General features: G+C 52.3%; 1 protein-coding gene and 1 non-coding gene across 8 annotated transcripts in view; both read left to right on the forward strand.

The window, feature by feature from the left end:
• CAPN5 (calpain 5) overlaps positions 1 to 13,461 on the forward strand; it is a 148,062-nt gene that overhangs the window by 84,611 nt on the left and 49,990 nt on the right. For all 7 annotated transcript variants that reach the window (XM_073335229.2, XM_073335252.2, XM_073335258.2 and 4 more), the window contains one exon: positions 1,492 to 1,623. In XM_073335229.2, the coding sequence (XP_073191330.2) occupies positions 1,492 to 1,623 (132 nt within the window). The remainder of the gene's footprint in view (positions 1 to 1,491; positions 1,624 to 13,461) is intronic.
• Positions 9,838 to 10,001, forward strand: LOC140905658 (U1 spliceosomal RNA). Its single transcript, XR_012156903.1, has one exon. It is a non-coding gene; the product is annotated as a U1 spliceosomal RNA (small nuclear RNA).

The following is a 13,461-nucleotide window of genomic DNA, read 5'->3' on the forward strand; positions in this document are numbered from 1 at the left end:
CTCTGAACTCTAGGGTACAGATGTGGGGACCTGCATGAAAAACCTCGTAAGCTTATCTTTACCAGCTTAGGTCAAAACTTCCCCAAGGTACAAAATATTCCACCCGTTGTCCTTGGACTGGTCGCTACCACCACCAAACTAATACTGGTTACTGGGGAAGAGCTGTTTGGACGCGTCCTTCCCCCCAAAATACTTCCCAAAACCTTGCACCCCACTTCCTGGACAAGGTTTGGTAAAAAGCCTCACCAATTTGCCTAGGTGACTACAGACCCAGACCCTTGGATCTTAAGAACAATGAACAATCCTCCCAACACTTGCACCCCCCCTTTCCTGGGAAATGTTGGATAAAAAGCCTCACCAATTTGCATAGGTGACCACAGACCCAAACCCTTGGATCTGAGAACAATGAAAAAGCATTCAGTTTTTTACAAGAAGACTTTTAATAAAAAATAGAAGTAAATAGAAATAAAGAAATCCCCCCTGTAAAATCAGGATGGTAGATATCTTACAGGGTAATTAGATTCAAAAACATAGAGAACCCCTCTAGGCAAAACCTTAAGTTACAAAAAAGATACACAGACAGAAATAGTTATTCTATTCAGCACAATTTTCTCAGCCATTTAAAGAAATCATAATCTAACACATACCTAGCTAGATTACTTACTAAAAGTTCTAAGACTCCATTCCTGGTCTATCCCCGGTAAAGACCAGCATATAGACAGACCCAGACCCTTTGTTTCTCTCCCTCCTCCCAGCTTTTGAAAGTATCTTGTCTCCTCATTGGTCATTTTGGTCAGGTGCCAGCGAGGTTACCTTTAGCTTTTTAACCCTTTACAGGTGAGAGGAGCTTTCCCCTGGCCAGGAGGGATTTCAAAGGGGTTTACCCTTCCCTTTATATTTATGACAGTGGCTTTTTAGCATTTCTCCCATTAATGATCTAGTAGTCCTGGTTCAGCTGCACCCATTACTAAGAGGTACAGAATCATTTCTTTGTATTCTTTGTATCACAGTGGCAGCTAGAGGGCCCAGCTGAGATAAGGGCTCTGCTGTGCCAAGCACAATGCTGTACATGTGTTGTAGACAAGAGACTAGAGTCTGCCTTGTTTCGCTGCAGATCTAACACGCTTTCTGCAAAAGGTGTGTTGTAAATGGTTTGACCCTTTCAGCTCGAGCAGCCCCCAGGCGGTGGTGCTTGGCACCAAGGAGCAGTTTCTGCTCTCAGTTGCACCTGGGGATGGCCCTGATCCCGCGTGGTCCTCAAGCGCATGAGTTGTCTTGTAAAAGTATTGGGGCTGCTCATGAGCAAGTCACACGTGGGCTCGGATACCTTGCTAAATTAGGGAGGGAGGGAGGGAGGGAGTGTGTGCATGCATGCACGCTGTGGGAGGGGTACGCCATGCCATTAGTGAAGACAAGGGTAATCCCAATTCTCAAGCCTAACCCTGCTTCCCATTCACCTTTTGTGGGGTTTTTTTTTCTCTCTTCCTCTAGGAGATCTGTGACGACCCCTATCTCTTTGTGGATGGAATCAGTTCCCATGACTTGCACCAAGGCCATGTTGGGAACTGCTGGTTCGTAGCAGCCTGCTCCTCTCTGGCTTCCCGGGAATCTCTGTGGCAGAAGGTAGGGAAGTCCTTGCGCTTGGTGAAGGCACCTTTGCAAAGCTTTGGTGTCACCGTGTTCAGGAAGTTAACAGGTCGTCTCCTGAATAATGTCTCCTGTTAGAAAACGGTTTACAATTATACAGGCCTGATTCTCCTCACACTTAAATTGGTGTAAATCAGAAGTGACTCCACTGATCTCTGTGTCACCACACCAGATCTGATTCTTTGGGTCAGATGCTTAACTAGTGTAAATCGGTGTTTACATCACCTGAGGATTTTGGCCCTTTCTTTGTTTTAATGAATTAACACCAGAACAAGCTCAGGTTGTACATTTAGGATCCAGATTTTACGCACACCAAATTTCAGGATGTTTGGATCCAGAGGTTTGATTTGGCCCCATCTTTGTTTATATCTAATCTCTCTCTTGTTATTTAAATTGCACCCATCTCTGTAATATCTGAATTAACGCAGCTCAGACCCTGTGGCCCTGGGCAGAATGCAGAGGTTCTCATGACCGTTTTAATTACATATGGGGATTCTGTCCCCTGAGTTGTTGTCAGGCACCCCATGGCCTGGAGCTGGGTTGGAGAAGATGGGAATCTAACCCACAGTATGGTTAATGTTACACAATCGCCTGTTGCTATATTTGAGCATCTACAAAGGATATGTGAGAGGAAGGTAAATCAGGGCTGAAGCTTGACTTAGGCTTTGTCTACACTAGCACTTTTGTTGGTAAAACTTCTGGTGGTCGGGGAGTGGAACCCCCCCCCAACTGACACAAGTTTCACCGACAAAAGTGCGGTGTAAATGCAGCTTACAGAAGGCTTTCCCAGATGCCAGCGGCAGTAGGCAGCCAGTGGTGCCCTCTAGAGGTGTCAGACAGTAATGCCTGCCTTCCCCTTGTCTCCGTGTGCTGTAATGCAATGCAACGCATTCCTGCCGCTCCTGTAGAATATTCCCACCTTGCAGCACTGTTTGCGAAAGCAGCCCCTGCTCTGTGGGCAGGATGGGTTGCTGCTGCTGGGTGGCAGAGGGACCGCGGTGGCAAGCACAAGAATTTCGTGAGAGGCAGTTACATTAATATGAGAAAAATGGTATAACAGGAATGCTATGATGGAGGGAGTGAGGCATCTAATGGCTTTTAAAAACTACAAAACTTATAGAAAATAATGAGTCCCCTCTGTCCACAGTTCTGCAGCCTCTGCCATCTCCAAAACACATGCTCACATCATCTCTGGGCACGTTCCTCTCTCTGCATCTCCTGTCCTGTAAAGTTGCCTGGAAGAGAAACTTGGGGCAGGCTATACACTGAGGGCCAGATTGTTAATCGATGCCAACAGAGTGATGCTGATATACATCAGTTGAGGATCTGGTCTCAAATCTTGAGCTTCAATCAAGAAGCTAACTGAGGGCCCCAGACTGACTCTAGGCTGGTTGGTTCAAGGAATGCAAGCAGCTACGTAGCATGGGCCCTTTGTGGTTGTGTGTGATTTACACCCTGGATTCTTATCTTAGCTAGTTCCTGTATTACAGGCAGAGACGGATTAAGGTCTCCTGGGGCCCTGGGCCGGAGCAAGTGGGGCGGCCCCAGCACCAGAACCATGGTCCTGCCCCACCCCTTCAGCCTGAGGTCCCACTCCTGTTCTCCCCATTCCGCCCCTTCCCCTGTGGCCCCGCCCACGGCCCCACCCTGTTGTGCCCACGGCCCACCCCATTCCGCCCCTTCCCCTGAGGCCCTACCCATGGCCCCACCCATTCCACCCCTTACCCGTGGCCCCACACCCCCGTTCGCTCTTTTCCAGACCCTGCCTCCCCACTGTGGCCCTGAGACTGGAGAAGCTCTGTGCCCTCAATGTGGTCCCAGGGCCCTGGCAGGAAGCGAGAGCTCCTCTAGCCCTGGGGCCGTGGAGGGGGAGGATTTTTCTGGGGGCCCTAAATTGGTTAGGGCCCCTGGGCACCAGCCCCGTTGGCCCGTGCAGTAGTCTGCCACTGATTACAGGAGGGCTGGTTGTGCTAAGAAGCTCATTAGCTGTGTTGCCTTCAGGAAGCCCTATGCTGCTGCACTCTGCATTGCTGTGCTGTCTAAGGGCCTCATCCAGTGCCCATTGAAGTCAAATATTCCCATCAGCTTCTTCGGGATCTTTGGATCAGGCCCCATGTTGCAGGTGAATAAGCTGCAATGTTCCTGTCTTCCCTTTTGTGCAGCTAGTAACCAAGAAGCTGTACGACTCTGATATTTAGCTTTTAAAGCCTGGTTAGCCTAATCAAACCTCCCTATGCCTGTGGGCTGTGACCCTAACCATCCAGTGGATTAAAGCTCCATATTGGGGATGTTTATTTCTTAAAGCATCCCTGCTTCCCCTCAGTGGGAGCTCTGGCTCTCTAACAGACCCAGTCACTCTCTGGGTAATCAATGAGGCTTTTCTACGCTTTCCCCCTCATTGCAGTGACAGTTCACTGCCTCTCAGGGATTCTGTCTGTGTGATGTAAGATGAGACTTTTTTTAAACTTTGAGGCTATTAAATGCAATATACAAATTGTGTTCGCCACTCACCATTCGCTTCCGGCCCTGCCCTAAGAGCCTCCAATCTAGCAGAAGTGGTGACCATTAGAGAGCTAATTATTTCTGCTTGCCTCTCTCATGGCTGTTTCTCCCCTGGCAGTTCTGTTCTGTTTGTTCATGATTTTCCAAGCCGTAATTCTCAGGGGCTCCTTCCTGCCTGCCTGTTGTATCCTTTTTTTTTTCCCCCTTCCTTTCTTTTTTTGTTTTTTTAAGAGGAGTTGTGTTCAGATCTGGGGCAAAGGCTAGAATCTTCTCCCACCACTCCTCTTTCTAGTAATCTGGAAAATGCAGCAGCATTGTACAGCACCGGCCAAGAGCACACTGCAGCATTGCTACTGATTCATAGATTTTTAAGGCCAGAAGGGAGCATTAGATTAGGCTGACCTGTATAGCACAGGGCAAAGCCTTTCATCCAGCCAGTCACGTATGGAGCCCAGTAACTTGCGTCTGAATAAGCAGATCTTCCAGAAAGACATCTAGTCTTGATCTGAAGACATCAAGAGATGGGGAATCCACCCCTTCCCTTGGTAGTTTGCTCCAATGGTTAATCACCCCCACTGTTAAAAATGTGTGCCTTGTTTACTACTGTCAATTGAAGCTGTATTGTTTAGACCCGTACTGTAGTGCAGGGGTGGCCAACCTGAGCAGGAGCCAGAATTTACCAATGTACCAAAGAGCCCCAGTAATATGTCAGCAGCCCCCCATCAGCTCCCCGTCCTACTCCCAGCGCTTCCCCCCCACCGGCAGCCCCACCCATCAGTGACTCCCCCCACTCCCCTCACCTCCTGATCAGCTGTTTTGTGGGGTGCAGAAGGCTCTGGGTGGAGGGAGGAAGCAAGGGCACTGCAGGCTCAGGGGAGGGGGCGGGAAGGGGTGGAGTGGGGGCAGGGCCTGTGGCAGAGCCAGGGGTTGAGCCGTGAGCCCCCCCCGGCACGTTAGAACGTTGACGCCTGTAGCTCCAGCCCCAGAGTCGGTGCCTAGACAAGGAGCCGCGTATTAACTTCTGAAGAGCCGCAGGGGGCTCCGGAGCCCCAGGTCGGCCACTCCTAGTGTAGAGTATTAGAATAGAAAAGGGAACAGATCAAACATTTGCTGAGGGCTCAGTGGGACACTCCATAAATAGAGATGCTAACCCAAGCCATGAGTTGTTATATGAGGGGTCCTTGCCAAAATAATTTTCATGAGAGCTCTAAAGTCCTTTGGTCCTTCGAGTCAAGGGGCCAGCTTGCCTTGGCGTCGGTCCCAGTATTGGGAGAGAGGTTCTGGAGACCCATGGTGCTTTTCCTTCTCTGCCCCCTGGCAGCGTCTTTTTACAGTTGGGCCTGCTGCGCGGAGCTGTCAGCACCCTCTGTCTCCAAACCGCGGCAAGAGGCACATCCCAGGCTTGCAGCTCAAACAGCCCTGGCCAGAGGAACTGGCTGTGAAGGTGAGGGGAGGGAGGAAGGTGCTGCAGCTTGATAGAGGAGTAGAAGAGCTGCGTTTTAAAACTAGCTCTGCCTGGCCAGGGCCGGCTCCAGTGTTTTTGCCACCCCAAGCAGCAAATCAAAAAAGAAGCAGGGCCCGCCGCCGAATTGCCGCTGAAGAGGGAGAGATGGATCCGCTGCCAAATTGCCGCCGAAGATGCGGACGTGCCGCCCCAATCACGGACAGAGTGCCGGCCCTCTCTATTGGCCGCCCCAGGCACCTGCTTCCTTCGCTGGTGCCTGGAGCTGGCCCTGTGCCTGGCCTGCTGTGTGACTTCAGACAAATCAATTCACTTTTCTGTGCCTTAGTTTCCCCATCTGTAAACTGGCTTAGTAATTTGGGTCTTTCACGGCAGCACAGAGCACTAACTACAGAGGTACCAGGCCAGGTAGCATGTGACTTTTAAATGAGAAATTCAGATGGGTCCAAACTGAAACACTGGATCTAATCCCTGCCCCCCAAACCTTGGGGCAGTTTCCTGTCCACACCCAGGTCTGACCACCATAACTCTATCTGCCTCCTGAATGGCCTGACCCAAACCCTGAATCGTAACACCACCCAAACTTTGAGACAGGTCAGATCAGACTCCAAACTGGGATCCAACTATTGCAATTTGTTCCTTCTCTACTAGTAAAGATCATTCTCGTTTAGTACTTCCAAAGGGATCAAGATCTTCATCGCAATGCACACATGTGAAAGGCTGTGATCAGCCCCCCTTACTTATGCTGAAACTCCAGGCTTCTATTGAAATCAGTGCGGCTACAAGGTGCTGTTCAGCATGGATAAAGGGAATGGTTGTGTCTTCAGCTCTTTACACAGCGATAACAATGTGAACAAACCACACAAGTTCAGTTGGATACCCAGTAATAGTGTTTGTTTAATATACACAACCATGCCAGGCCTAGCTACATACATTCAGATTGGCTTCTAACTGCTTCTAAAATATAAAACGCAGTGAGCGCCACTAGAGGGTTCACAGGCCATTTAAAGGGATACTGTTCCTGTATACTTCAGTAGCAGAATCTGTTTCTAACTGATTAATAAATACATGAGTGCAAATATCAGAAAGGAAAGCATAGCCCAGGCTTCTTCAGGCTCTTCCCTTCTTTGGTTTAGAAAGAGACCAGCCTCTGATTCAGACTCTCGGATAAGAGGATAAAGCCGATAAAGCTCACTGAAAGAATGGGGAAGGGATCTTGGGCCAGGTTCTGCATTTACAGTGATGTGACTCCATTGACTAACACCAGAGTGAGATCAGAACTGGGCCCAGCAGTAGTGTAGTTGAGGGTAAACCCACTTCTCATTTGAGGATTATGGAGTTTAGGTTAGGTTAGTTCATCCACTTTTTTTTTTTTAACCTCTACACCACTGTGGTCCAGGGTGTCCAGGGCTATATTTGAGATAGGACCAAATGCTTCTATATTTTACCTGGCTTTGACAAGAGCATTAGCTGGTGTTTTTCCACCAGGGCAAAGCTGGGGACAAATTCCTCGAAATTCCTCTGAGTGACACTGTACATGTCCCAGGAGACTGGCTTTTCATGTTTTCCCCTTCCTCGCAGCCCTTATCCCAGCCACCTGAGAGGCCTGTTATGGATGTAATTGGGAAGCAGCTTCCGACTCATGCTGATCTGCCTTGGGGGTTCACGTGCGTCATGGGCAAAGTGCCAGAAATCCCCCTGGGTTTCCTCCTAGCAGCGGATATGGCACTGCAGTGGCTAGGGCAGGCAGCAGCCTTTGGTCTTCCCTGGGCTGTGTACTGGGCACATCGCCTGCTGCCTCAACTCGTCGGAAGGCTGCCATGATGAGCATTCAGTACCTCAGTGACCTCCCACAGCACCTGTGGTAGTGGGTGAGATGACAATGGGGCAGTTTGCTCAGACCAGGACTTTAGATCATACAGTTTGGAGGTCCTGTCTGTAACTCTCCCAGTGTCTTTCTGTCTAGAGCAAGGAATGCTGCATTTCTCTCCATCACAATGACTTCTACCCTACAGCTCATACGCAGGCAAAACTCACGCTAAAGCCCGTGGGGCCAGATCACTAGTAGGGGCACCTAGGGGGCCTGTCCCACTCTCCTTAGACCTCAGAGAGCCCCCTCCTTGGGGTCAGGAATCTGCAGCTGGCCTGGGGCAGGCTGCCGGCATCATGAGGAGAATCAGTGCGGGCTGGAGATGTAGGATGCACATCTTCTCCGGAAGCCCTGCCATGTTGCCTGACCCATGGGTTGGGTGTTATTTAGCATTTCCAGTTTAACCTGATGGGGGTTGCCTCCAGATTGGCCACAGCCTGGCAGTTTGTTTGAGAGCGAGGCTCTCTGCGCATGCGGGAGTGACATTTGCTTTTTGGGAAGGCCACCTGAATTTGTCAGGGTTGTATTAGCACAATTAGCTGATCACAAACACTGTCACCTAGGAGAGCAGCCCGAGGTAATCCAGCGCTCAGAAACTCACATCAGCCTTAGCGGGGAGCCCTGCAGTAAGTGAATAACCCACAAGTGGTCCTTGGCCCGGTGGGTTCCCAGAAATCTCCCTGGGGTTCATTGGCCAAGTACCCTGTAGCGATGTGACGACTCACCGGTGCGGCGCCTCCTGCTGGTCGTCTTGGGAATTAGCTCTTCACCAGCTCCGGAGCGCCCTCTGCAGGCTGGTGGCTCACCTGCTGCTGGCCCCATATCCCTCCGGGACCCTGGTGCCCCAGCAGTACCCCCCTTACTCTGGGTTTCCCCTCCCAGGGGAACCCCCAACCCTCTATCCCCACCTTGTCTCAGTGGCTACTGCCAGTCCTCATCTAGCCCCTGCCACTGTTCCCTCTAAGCTGTGTGCATGTACACACAGATCCTAAACCCCACACACACAGTGAAACACTGCGTGCACAAAAATTTGCACAGAAGAAATTTTTTGCGCACACGGCCTGTCAAAAATTAGAGGGAACGTTGGCCCCCGCTCACTGGGGCTGACTGCAGTCTGTTATGGCCAGTCATCATTGTCAAGGGGTTAGGACCTGCTGCCTTTGCCTATCCTTTGGCTGCCCCAGTACCTTTGGTAGACCTTCAACAAGGCCTGCAGTCTGGGGATTTACCAGGCTCGAGCTCCCCAGCTCCCTTTGCCCTTCCCCAGCACTGCTCTGGTTCAGGTACCTTGCTCCCAGGCAGCTAGCCCTTTCCACTCCAGGGCTAGTGTGAGACTCCCTCAACTCCTGGCCCCCAGCCCTCTTATATGGGCCAGCTGGGCCCGGATTGAGCTGGCCACAGCTGTGGCTGCTTCCCCCAATCAGCCTAGCTTTTCCTAGCTGCAGCCCTCTCCAGGGCTGCTTTTAGCCCCTTCAGGGCCTGAGTGGAGTGACCACCCCACTACATACCCACTTTTATAATGGGTTACGCTAACGCCCCCTATACCTCATGCATATGCAATAGAGATTTCAGCCTCTTTTCCTTATCTACTGTGACAAAGTTCCTCTTCTGCCCTGGTGGGTCCTGTGCTTATTGGCAGATTTGCTTACCTCAGAGGTTCACGGCAGCTTTGAGTTTGGCTGCTTCTGCTAGTGGCTCAAACCTGCCGTTCACTCAGCTAACCTCATCACTGGCCAACATGGGAAAAAGGAAGAAGAACAATCCCCGCAGTCTCTGCTAATCCATCATGTGTGTTGGGGATCAGCCCAGAGACCTTCCCCTTTGGTGGAACCCACAGTCCAGGTTGACTCCTCCTGTGTCTGATCAGGAGGTTTGGGGGGAATCCGGGCCCGCCCTCTACTCCGGGTTCCAGCCCAGGGCCCTGTGGACTGCGCTGTCTAGAGTGCCTCCTGGAACAGCTCCATGACAGCTACAACTCCCTGGGCTACTTCCCCATGGCCTCCTGCCAACACCTTCTGTACCTCATCATAGGACCATCCTCCTGGTGTCTGATAATGCTTGTACTCCTCAGTCCTCCAGCAGTACACCTTCTCACTCTCAGCTCCTAGTGCCTCTTGCTCCCAGCTCCTCACACGCACACCACAAACTGAAGTGAGGTCCTTTTTAAACTCAGGTGCCCTGATTAGCCAGCCTGCCCTAATTGATTCTAGCAGCTTCTTAATTGGCTCCAGGTGTCCCAATTAGCCTGCCTGCCTGCATTTGTTCCAGCAAGTTCCTTCTTGTTCTGGAACTGCCCCGTTACCTTACCCTGGGAAAATGGACCTGCTTAATCTGGGGCTAATATATCTGCCTTCTAATACTTACCTGGCAGGGGAGATACCAGGATCACAAAGGCGGTTTTCCCAGGGTGAGGCTCATCCATTGCACTGCAGGTGTGCTGACCCCTGCAATTTCCCCAACTGCGGGAAACTCGACTGCATAATTTGTGGTAGTGGGGGACTGCATTCGTGCTGTCCCCTGGGAAACAAAACAAAACAAAACAAAACACTCTCCTGTAGCTATTTGTCCTGACCCTGTCACACCACCCTGCCTCACCCTACTAATATTGGGGGGCTCTTCTCCCATAGGTTACTAGGCCATTAACTTCAAGCTTAGTAGCATGTGCGTTAGTTAGTTACTGTGGCATTATTTTGTGGCTGAACGTCTGCTGATGCTCCTACCATAAAATATCCAAAGCTGGTACAAACTGTTGTCTTGTGATTACCTGTCAGCAGTTCAGCAGCACTGAATGGAGCATTCTGACTGGTGACATCTGTGATACAGGATCACTGCTGTCTTGTGGCACCTTATGATAGACGGTCACTTCCTGGTTAGTTGCTTATGTTAAGTCTTTAGGCCTTAGGGCTCAGTTAGCTTAGTTAAGCTATTGTCCGACAGACTTAAGGCCTGCTAGAAAAACTCCACGGCCCACCTGTGCCACAATAACTGGTTTTCTGCATATAAAAGCCAGGGACGGCATTAGGGGGTAGCGAGCAGGACAATTGTCTGGGGCCCCATGCCACAGGGGCCCCCGCGAAGCTACATTGCTCCCACCAAATTTTCCCCTTGGGTGCTCCAGCCCCGGAGCACCCAAGGAGTCGGCGCCTAAGGCGCCACTTTTGGCCAGTTAAATTTAGAAGGCCCTCGTGGAACAACCGGTTCTAAAAGGGCTTCTAAATTTCACAACTGGTTCTAGCGAACTGGTGTGAACCAGCTCCAGCTCACCATTGCCTCTTCCCCCAATATAACGCGGTCCTCGGGAGACAAAAAATCTCACCGCGTTATAGGTTATATCAAACTTGCGTTGGCCCCCCCATTCCTTGTTCCCTGACCGCCCCCTCCAGAGACCCTTGTCCCTAATCACCCCCAGGATCCGACCCCTATCAGCACCCCCCGCCCCCTGACAGGCACTCGCTGGCAGCAGCGGGAGGTGGAGCAAGGCGGCCCCAGCCCGCTCCACTCTGCCACCTCCCAGCCGCGGCGCTCCGCTTCCACCGCCGGTGACTGCAGGGAGGTTGGGGAAAGGACACACTCCGCACTCACCGGCAGCGGGAAGCAGAGCGACGCGGCCCCAGCCCGCTCCGCTTTCCTTGCCCGGGCCCCAGCCGTGTCGCTGGGGTGGGGGGGTTGGGGAAAGATCCCGCACTCGCCTGCGGCGGGAAGCGGAACGCCGCGGCTGGGAGCTGGCGGAGCGGAGCAGGCCGGGGCCAGGCTGCTCCGCTTCCACCGCTGCCGGTGAGTGCGGGGGGGATCCCTTCCCCCAAGCCCCCTCCCCTGAGCGACAGGGCTGGGGACGGGGTGAGGGAAGCGGAGCGGGTTGCTCCTGGTCTCCCGCTAATCCCCCGGGCCACTCTGGGACTGCAGGTCCCCCAAAAGTGCCTCCCCACCACTCCTGCCTCCCAGAGCCTGGGGAGGGGGGGGGGCGGCTACATCGGAAACATCAGCCTGTGGCTACATTCACTCTTCTGTTGATTCTGTCTGTGCCTTCCAAGGGAGTGTGTTCAGGGGCAGATGCCGCTGGGGAAAACCTTGGTAGAGTGGCTCCAATGAAGCTGTGCTGAGGAGCCAGGGATCCCAGAGCTGGTACTGGGCTCCCCGGCGTCTGGGCTAAGAACCACTGTCCGTGCCATGAGGAGGAATTGGGGGCAAATCCGGCGCCCCAGTGGAATAATCCAAGTTAAAACTCCACGAGGGGATGCTGTGGAATCTCTGCCCTCCGAATCCTCTCCCCAGCTGCCATATCCCCAGGAGTGGTAATCCAGACTCATGAAGGTTGCATCCACATAGGTAGCTGAGAGCAGAACTTGACTTCATGGAAGTTCTGACTGTGTAATGACCACAGGATTCGGCCCCACCTCACTTCCCGAGCTAGAGGCAAGTGATGCAAACCACTCTCTCGTGGGCAGGGGCCTGTGGGCAAAGAGCCGGGGGTTCAGGCCACGTGGCTGCAGAAATGGGCTGCACTCTCCCTCTGCCTCTGCTGCGTAGTTTAAACGTTGCTTGGATTTTTAAGCTTTGCCAACATTTCAAAGTCCTGCAGGGGAACCCCTCCTCCACCCTGTGTACTAGCGTGGCTGCTCCGGTCCTCCTGGCCTTGCCACGCGTGTTGGACTGACGGGTTAGTAGGTAAAAGATCCATTGCCATTCAGAACATGCCCCGCTAGGTCCCTGTGACTAGCACCGGGAGCTCAGCTACTGAACGGTCACTGAATATGTTTAACTTTAAAGCCCCTGGGCAGGATGGAAAGTTGTTCCTAAAGGTGCTTGTGAGCCAGTAAACAAGCCTAGGACAGCGGGAAGGCGTGGGGCTATTATTAGACCTCACTTGTTCCCTGCTGTGGTGCTATCACCCTGTCCCTCTGTGCAGCCATTAGCAACCTCGGTGCTGATCTCCCCAAGCTTGAGAAATAGGGGCAGGCAGGTCAATCCCCGGCATTCACAGTAAAATGACTCTGATGGAGTTCCTGGCCCCTGTCGCTTTTTGCACTGAGCTGAGCTCTCGATACTTTTTCAGGAGCCCGTTGCTTCAGGACATGACCTGAGCACATGTGTGTCCTGTAGGGCGACACACTGGTTACCCCGTGAAATCATGCCCTCGAGGGATGACGTTGCGTGGCTGTGTGTCCCTGCTGGGCTGTTGCGAGTTGATGCAACAGTGCAGCCTGGTGCTGTGTTTTCCAAGGATAATAACTATACCTCATGTTTATACAGCACCTTTTATTTCATGCTCCCAAAGTAATTTCCAAACGTTAAGTCCCACAACACCCCTATAAGCAGAGGCCACAGTGAGTCAGCGGCAGAGCTGGGAATAGAAGAACCCAGGAGTCCTGACCCCCAGTCCAGTGCTGCAACCATTACACACACACGCTCGGATCATCTAAACGCAGGACCCCATGATTGTCCTCCAAGGTGGCAGGACAGACCCATGGAAATCAGGCCTATCCCATGCTACTTCTAGAGCTGTGGATGTAAATACTTCCAGCCCAGTTGTAGCTTTTAGCCATTGCTCAATGTTGTGGGATGGTTCTGAGTTGTCCCACCTTAGCAGGGGCCCTGGCAGGTTTTACCTCTCACAGGGAGCCACTGCCTTCAAGACCTCCACAGCAGCTGTAAGGGGGAGTCTGCCCACCCCACCGCTAGACCCCTTCAGTACCATAATGCCTCTGGGCAGAGCCACTTCCTCTGCCCCCTTAGGTGGGGCTAGCAGGAAGTAGCCTTTGTGCTCAGGACGGGATCCTTGCAGAGAGGTTCCCTGTGGCCATCTGCCTCTGCAGCGGCTGGGCACAGCCTGGCCCCTAAGATGGTATCTCTGAGAGAGCAGGTGGCCCATGGAGCTATGTCCCTGTGTGTCCTGCTGCCCAGTGCTGTAACTTGGTGGCCTCATTTAAATACAAACAACTGTGCTCTGGCTTGCATGGGAGCGGTTGTCAAGGAGGTTGTC

This window comes from Lepidochelys kempii, chromosome 1 (genome assembly GCF_965140285.1).
Source record: "Lepidochelys kempii isolate rLepKem1 chromosome 1, rLepKem1.hap1, whole genome shotgun sequence".
Classification (NCBI taxonomy): domain Eukaryota; kingdom Metazoa; phylum Chordata; order Testudines; family Cheloniidae; genus Lepidochelys; species Lepidochelys kempii.